Source organism: Coregonus lavaretus (genome assembly GCF_964263955.1).
Source record: "Coregonus lavaretus genome assembly, contig: HAP1_SCAFFOLD_4894, whole genome shotgun sequence".
Classification (NCBI taxonomy): domain Eukaryota; kingdom Metazoa; phylum Chordata; class Actinopteri; order Salmoniformes; family Salmonidae; genus Coregonus; species Coregonus lavaretus.
Genome location: NW_028166425.1, coordinates 8788 through 17500, shown reverse-complemented (window position 1 = coordinate 17500; position 8713 = coordinate 8788). Strand labels below are relative to the sequence as shown.

The 8713-nt window shown below is 48.9% G+C and overlaps 1 protein-coding gene across 1 annotated transcript in view; it reads left to right on the top strand.

The window, feature by feature from the left end:
* The window catches only part of LOC311114742 (puratrophin-1-like), a 23132-nt gene extending 22483 nt beyond the window's left edge, over positions 1-649 (top strand). Inside the window, exon 10 of the mRNA XM_084189978.1 lies at positions 467-649. Coding sequence (XP_084046104.1) covers positions 467-472 — 6 coding nt within the window. The 3' untranslated portion in view covers positions 473-649. The remainder of the gene's footprint in view (positions 1-466) is intronic.
* The last annotated feature ends 8064 nt before the right edge of the window (positions 650-8713 follow it).

The window sequence follows — 8713 nt, the reverse complement described above, 5'->3', positions numbered from 1 at the left end:
AGTATCTCTGTAGTATCTCTGTAGTAACTCTAGTATCTCTGTAGTAACTCTAGTATCTCTGTAGTAACTCTGTAGTATCTCTGTAGTAACTCTAGTATCTCTGTAGTAACTCTGTAGTAACTCTGTAGTAACTCTAGTATCTCTGTAGTAACTCTGTAGTAACTCTGTAGTAACTCTGTAGTATCTCTGTAGTAACTCTGTAGTATCTCTGTAGTATCACTGTAGTATCTCTAGTATCTCTGTAGTAACTCTGTAGTAACTCTAGTATCTCTGTAGTAACTCTGTAGTATCTCTGTAGTATCTATGTAGTAACTCTGTAGTATCTCTGTAGTATCTCTGTAGTAACTCTGTAGTATCTCTGTAGTAACTCTGTAGTATCTCTGTAGTAACTCTAGTATCTCTGTAGTATCTCTGTAGTATCTCTGTAGTAACTCTGTAGTAACTCTGTTCTCTGGTCTCTCTACAGGTCTAATATCCAGCTGCTTCCATCCAGAAAGACACTGTTAACACGCGAAGGAAGACTGACGAGTATTTATTTTTTCTCGCGCTGCCAGCAACAACTCTCATCTCACATGGACGCCGAAAAGACCTGGGACATAGCACTGTTTTGAAAAAGAAAAGCCACTTTTGAGCATAACTTTTATATTGTAAAAAAAAAAAAAAAAGTTGATTTAAATATTGTTATATTTTTCTTTCCAGAAGTACTGGTGGGTGCAGTAGTTTGTTCTGTTCTATATTGGTTACTCTGTAAATAATGATTGGAATAGTTTCCAGTGAAGATATGAACGCTTGATTGCTTTATCTTCTTCCTCTTGTCTTGTTGACCACTTTTTCTCCAGACTGCAACTTCTGAAACACCTGATGATTGATGATATACCTTGGGATGAAAAGGCTAGTTCTGAATCAGGCAGGAGTATGTCAGGATACGTGTACTCTTCAAAGGTCCAAATCAACATGCTTTTTCAAAAGGCAGCATTCTGGTACCACTCGTTTACATTGTCTTCACATAATGTCTGTTCTTTCGTTTCTGAATTGACCTGTGGTCAGATTCCTCCATCTTGTTTTACCGTGGTGGTGTTGCCACTTCCTTAGTGCCTCCTGTAGCTGGTCAGGTCTGACTGCGGGTGCGTCCCTAATGGCACCCTATTCCCTATATAGTGCACTACTTTAGACCAGAGACCTATGGCCAAAAGCTCGGGTCAAAAGTAGTGCACTATATATATAGGGAATAGGGTGCCATTTGGGACGCAAGCCTGACTCCAGGTCAGTTCCCCTGACAGGTCAGAGCCAGTGGGTCTGAGAGGCTGACGTCTCTCCTGATGGTGGATCTGTCCTCTCAGCTCTGTGACTTGGGGCTGGTGTGATGTAGACGGGGAGAGGGAGAACGGTCCACACTGAGAGGACAGATGTAGACGGGGAGAGGGAGAACGGTCCACACCGAGAGGACAGATGTAGACGGGGAGAGGGAGAACGGTCCACACTGAGAGGACAGATGTAGACGGGGAGAGGGAGAACGGTCCACACTGAGAGGACAGATGTAGACGGGGAGAGGGAGAACGGTCCACACTGAGAGGACAGATGTAGACGGGGAGAGGGAGAACGGTCCACACTGAGAGGACAGATGTAGACGGGGAGAGGGAGAACGGTCCACACTGAGAGGACAGATGTAGACGGGGAGAGGGAGAACGGTCCACACTGAGAGGACAGATGTAGACGGGGAGAGGGAGAACGGTCCACACTGAGAGGACAGATGTAGACGGGGAGAGGGAGAACGGTCCACACTGAGAGGACAGATGTAGACGGGGAGAGGGAGAACGGTCCACACTGAGAGGACAGATGTAGACGGGGAGAGGGAGAACGGTCCACACTGAGAGGACAGATGTAGACGGGGAGAGGGAGAACGGTCCACACTGAGAGGACAGATGTAGACGGGGAGAGGGAGAACGGTCCACACTGAGAGGACAGATGTAGACGGGGAGAGGGAGAACGGTCCACACTGAGAGGACAGATGTAGACGGGGAGAGGGAGAACAGTCCACACTGAGAGGACAGATGTAGACGGGGAGAGGGAGAACGGTCCACACTGAGAGGACAGATGTAGACGGGGAGAGGGAGAACGGTCCACACTGAGAGGACAGATACTATCAGCTACAGAGTTTCAAATGCAAAACCTTTTTCTTGTTGTTCATAAAAAGAAAACACCAAAATGTACTTTGTCTGTAAATATTTGCGCCAGTGGTGCTCTGTGGTTGTAGCATTGTGTATGAGAAAGCAGAGGAAGGTTGTGATAACGTTGTACATGTATGTATTAACCAGCAGAAAGCAGCAGGGGAATCGCTCAAGTGCCATTCTCAAACAAACACATGACAAAATGACTTTCCACTGGTTGAAGCTGGAGCATGAATGTGGACTCAACTGTCATATTTCTTCATCCTAACAAGTTCACACATTTAATAAAGATGGATTGCTTTGTATCCAGAAGGACGGTGTTGCTTTGTATCCAGAAGGAGGGTGTTGCTTTGTATCCAGAAGGAGGGTGTTGCTTTGTATCCAGAAGGAGGGTGTTGCTTTGTATCCAGAAGGAGGGTGTTGCTTTGTATCCAGAAGGAGGGTGTTGCTTTGTATCCAGAAGGAGGGTGTTGCTTTGTATCCAGAAGGAGGGTGTTGCTTTGTATCCAGAAGGAGGGTGTTGCTTTGTATCCAGAAGGAGGGTGTTGCTTTGTATCCAGAAGGAGGGTGTTGCTTTGTATCCAGAAGGAGGGTGTTGCTTTGTATCCAGAAGGAGGGTGTTGCTTTGTATCCAGAAGGAGGGTGTTGCTTTGTATCCAGAAGGACGGTGTTGCTTTGTATCCAGAAGGAGGGTGTTGCTTTGTATCCAGAAGGAGGGTGTTGCTTTGTATCCAGAAGGAGGGTGTTGCTTTGTGTCCAGAAGGAGGGTGTTGCTTTGTATCCAGAAGGAGGGTGTTGCTTTGTATCCAGAAGGACGGTGTTGCTTTGTATCCAGAAGGACGGTGTTGCTTTGTATCCAGAAGGACGGTGTTGCTTTGTATCCAGAAGGAGGGTGTTGCTTTGTATCCAGAAGGAGGGTGTTGCTTTGTATCCAGAAGGAGGGTGTTGCTTTGTATCCAGAAGGAGGGTGTTGCTTTGTATCCAGAAGGAGGGTGTTGCTTTGTATCCAGAAGGAGGGTGTTGCTTTGTATCCAGAAGGACGGTGTTGCTTTGTATCCAGAAGGAGGGTGTTGCTTTGTATCCAGAAGGAGGGTGTTGCTTTGTATCCAGAAGGAGGGTGTTGCTTTGTATCCAGAAGGAGGGTGTTGCTTTTCACTGGGATCCTGAGATGGGTGTAGGTGAGTGAACCTGTCTTACTGTGTTGAGGTGTGGGGAACACTGTGGGCCTGTAGTCTGTAGGGTAGTGTATCTTACTGTGTTGAGGTGTGGGGAACACTGTGGGCCTGTAGTCTGTAGGGTAGTGTATCTTACTGTGCTGAGGTGTGGGGAACACTGTGGGCCTGTAGTCTGTAGGGTAGTGTATCTTACTGTGCTGAGGTGTGGGGAACACTGTGGGCCTGTAGTCTGTAGGGTAGTGTATCTTACTGTGCTGAGGTGTGGGGAACACTGTGGGCCTGTAGTCTGTAGGGTAGTGTATCTTACTGTGCTGAGGTGTGGGGAACACTGTGGGCCTGTAGTCTGTAGGGTAGTGTATCTTACTGTGCTGAGGTGTAGGGAACACTGTGGGCCTGTAGTCTGTAGGGTAGTGTATCTTACTGTGCTGAGGTGTGGGGAACACTGTGGGCCTGTAGTCTGTAGGGTAGTGTATCTTACTGTGTTGAGGTGTGGGGAACACTGTGGGCCTGTAGTCTGTAGGGTAGTGTATCTTACTGTGTTGAGGTGTGGGGAACACTGTGGGCCTGTAGTCTGTAGGGTAGTGTATCTTACTGTGTTGAGGTGTGGGGAACACTGTGGGCCTGTAGTCTGTAGGGTAGTGTATCTTACTGTGCTGAGGTGTGGGGAACACTGTGGGCCTGTAGTCTGTAGGGTAGTGTGTCTTACTGTGCTGAGGTGTGGGGAACACTGTGGGCCTGTAGTCTGTAGGGTAGTGTATCTTACTGTGCTGAGGTGTGGGGAACACTGTGGGCCTGTAGTCTGAAGGGTAGTGTGTCTTACTGTGTTGAGGTGTGGGGAACACTGTGGGCCTGTAGTCTGTAGGGTAGTGTATCTTACTGTGTTGAGGTGTGGGGAACACTGTGGGCCTGTAGTCTGTAGGGTAGTGTATCTTACTGTGTTGAGGTGTGGGGAACACTGTGGGCCTGTAGTCTGTAGGGTAGTGTATCTTACTGTGTTGAGGTGTGGGGAACACTGTGGGCCTGTAGTCTGTAGGGTAGTGTATCTTACTGTGTTGAGGTGTGGGGAACACTGTGGGCCTGTAGTCTGTAGGGTAGTGTATCTTACTGTGTTGAGGTGTGGGGAACACTGTGGGCCTGTAGTCTGTAGGGTAGTGTATCTTACTGTGTTGAGGTGTGGGGAACACTGTGGGCCTGTAGTCTGTAGGGTAGTGTATCTTACTGTGTTGAGGTGTGGGGAACACTGTGGGCCTGTAGTCTGTAGGGTAGTGTATCTTACTGTGTTGAGGTGTGGGGAACACTGTGGGCCTGTAGTCTGTAGGGTAGTGTATCTTACTGTGTTGAGGTGTGGGGAACACTGTGGGCCTGTAGTCTGTAGGGTAGTGTATCTTACTGTGTTGAGGTGTGGGGAACACTGTGGGCCTGTAGTCTGTAGGGTAGTGTATCTTACTGTGTTGAGGTGTGGGGAACACTGTGGGCCTGTAGTCTGTAGGGTAGTGTGTCTTACTGTGCTGAGGTGTGGGGAACACTGTGGGCCTGTAGTCTGTAGGGTAGTGTATCTTACTGTGTTGAGGTGTGGGGAACACTGTGGGCCTGTAGTCTGTAGGGTAGTGTATCTTACTGTGCTGAGGTGTGGGGAACACTGTGGGCCTGTAGTCTGTAGGGTAGTGTATCTTACTGTGCTGAGGTGTGGGGAACACTGTGGGCCTGTAGTCTGTAGGGTAGTGTATCTTACTGTGTTGAGGTGTGGGGAACACTGTGGGCCTGTAGTCTGTAGGGTAGTGTATCTTACTGTGTTGAGGTGTGGGGAACACTGTGGGCCTGTAGTCTGTAGGGTAGTGTATCTTACTGTGTTGAGGTGTGGGGAACACTGTGGGCCTGTAGTCTGTAGGGTAGTGTATCTTACTGTGTTGAGGTGTGGGGAACACTGTGGGCCTGTAGTCTGTAGGGTAGTGTATCTTACTGTGTTGAGGTGTGGGGAACACTGTGGGCCTGTAGTCTGTAGGGTAGTGTATCTTACTGTGTTGAGGTGTGGGGAACACTGTGGGCCTGTAGTCTGTAGGGTAGTGTATCTTACTGTGTTGAGGTGTGGGGAACACTGTGGGCCTGTAGTCTGTAGGGTAGTGTGTCTTACTGTGCTGAGGTGTGGGGAACACTGTGGGCCTGTAGTCTGTAGGGTAGTGTATCTTACTGTGCTGAGGTGTGGGGAACACTGTAGTCTTGTCCTAAGGAAACAGACTGACTGTATGACAGAGTCCTCTATCCAGCTGCTCCAGACACTCGGTGTAGCGCTGGGCTAGAGGAAGGGAGAACTGGAACAAGGAAAGGGATGATGGATCTCAGAGATGGTCACAGTAGATTGATTTCAATTGAAGATTTTTGGTTCAAGAGGCCCTGAATGTTGGTTTTGTGGGACCCCGTCTGGACAATATTCTAGGGGAAACACTGAGAGGAAATCCTAAGGTGCTCACCTCCACCCACTGCAGTAGCTGCTGCTCTCTGCTCTTCTCCCGTCTCTCAGAACAAACGACTCTGAGCAGCTCAGAGACAAAGTCCTCAGCCTTCGCCTGTCCTGTCTGGGGGAAGAGAGCGACGGGGAGAGGGGTCAGGGAATGAATGGGAGCTGCACCAAAGAGACCCATCTTTACCACACCAATATTGGCACCTCAGGTGACCACTCAAACAGTTTACAGAACATCAACTCCATAATATAACTCCGTAATATCAGCAATATAAAAAGTCCTTATATCAACACCAAGGGGGAGTTTCCCGGACACAGATTAAACCTAATCCTGGACTAAAGAGCATGCTGAATGCAGAATCCCCATTGAGTTTGCATTTTAGTCCAGGCTTAATCTGTGTTCAGAAAACTGCCGGCAAGCGTATAGTCTAGTCTTGTTACCCAGAGGAAATAGACCAGATTGGCTATCTTGACAGTGCAGTCCTTGGAGTCCTCTAGTCTTATGGAGTCCAGGATGAGTCCAGTCAGAAAGACGTGGCACTGCCTCCCAAACACCATCTCCTCCCAGGACACATTGAAGCAGGCAAAAGCCACATCTGGAAGGTGAGCTAGAGACAGACTGTCTGGATGCAAATCAACTCGTTTACCACGACTCAGCAGGAAATATATACAACAGAACCTCTACAGATCTAAACTATTGTGGTCTGCTTCCCAAATGGCACCCAATTCCCTTTATAGTGCACTGCTTTTAACCAGTAGTGCACTATATAGGGATTAGGCTGCCATTAGGGACGCACACTGTTTCTCTCTCATTAAACAGAGGAAACCAACAGCGGGAATTCAAGCCAGTCCTGCTCTAATGGACTAGATTCATCATGCATAATGATAGTGTGATAGTTGTTCTCTCATGCTGTGGCCAGTAAACAAAGTCCTGTGACAAACTTTAACACGCAATATTTGGTTCTGGGTGCCAAGATTAGTTAACACATTCCATACCACGCTACACCACACGCTACATCACACGCTACATCACACCACAAGCTACACCACACGCTACATCACACGCTACATCACACCACAAGCTACACCACACGCTACATCACACGCTACATCACACGCTACACCACACGCTACACCACACGCTACATCACACGCTACACCACACGCTACATCACACGCTACACCACACGCTACACCACACGCTACATCACACGCTACATCACACGCTACATCACACGCTACACCACACGCTACACCACACGCTACACCACACGCTACATCACACCACAAGCTACACCACACGCTACACCACACGCTACATCACACGCTACATCACACCACAAGCTACACCACACGCTACACCACACGCTACATCACACGCTACACCACACGCTACATCACACGCTACACCACACGCTACACCACACGCTACACCACACGCTACACCACACGCTACATCACACGCTACACCACACGCTACATCACACGCTACATCACACCACAAGCTACACCACACGCTACATCACACGCTACACCACACGCTACACCACACGCTACACCACACGCTACACCACAAGCTACATCACACGCTACACCACACGCTACATCACACGCTACATCACACGCTACACCACACGCTACATCACACGCTACATCACACGCTACACCACACGCTACACCACACGCTACATCACACGCTACACCACACGCTACATCACACGCTACACCACACGCTACACCACACGCTACACCACACGCTACATCCTCCTCAGCACGACAGTTGGTTTTAGTTTCTAACAAGGAATGTGTCCAATCCATCATAGCTGCTGGATGTTATTTATTCACACTAAGTTTCCTGGTACTAATCATGAGACTGCTACCATTTACTTCTATAGCTCCTATCATGGGACTGATTTGAGAAAGTAGTCTCCATCTCCCCCTTGTGGACAGGGTGGCATACTGCATGCGTTTACTGAGCACAACATAGTTTTCAAACCATCGCACAGTAAAAGGTCATGGTAAAGGACTTACTCTTGATATCTGCTCTCACGTTTTGGTCTTTGTCTGCTTGATGACCTGAGGGAAATGCATGTTTTCTATTCACCTTTGGAAAATATATGGCCACTACTGTGGTCCTCTGTAGCTCAGCTGGTAGAGCACGGCGCTTGTAACGCCAAGGTAGTGGGTTCGATCCCCGGGACCACCCATACACAAAAATGTATGCACGCATGGCTGTAAGTCGCTTTGGATAAAAGCGTCTGCTAAATGGCATATTATATTATTATTATATTATTTACACTAAAGGTATACAAAATACATTCCAATACATTGACAAAGAGAAGAAGAAGAAGTGACCTGTGTGTGGAGGGCTGGCTGTGTAGATGAGGCTCTGGGTGAAGTATCCTCCAGGCTCCCCTCTGCCCACGACCGGAGGGTGGTCAACCCTGAGAACACAGCCCCGCACAGGGAACACGCAGCCCCTCGGGGCAGGCCTGCGCCAATGGACGTCATCTACTCAGAGAGAGAGAGAGAGAGAGAGACTTCCTCTACACTGGTATGAGACATACTGAACACAGCCCTCAGGTCAGGCCTGCTCCAATGCCATCTACACCTGAGAGACAGCCCTCAGGTCAGGCCTGCTCCAATGCCATCTACACCTGAGAGACAGCCCTCAGGTCAGGCCTGCTCCAATGCCATCTACACCTGAGAGACAGCCCTCAGGTCAGGCCTGCTCCAATGCCATCTACACCTGAGAGACAGCCCTCAGGTCAGGCCTGCTCCCATGCCATCTACACCTGAGAGACAGCCCTCAGGTCAGGCCTGCTCCAATGCCATCTACACCTGAGAGACAGCCCTCAGGTCTGCTCCAATGCCATCTACACCTGAGAGACAGCCCTCAGGTCAGGCCTGCT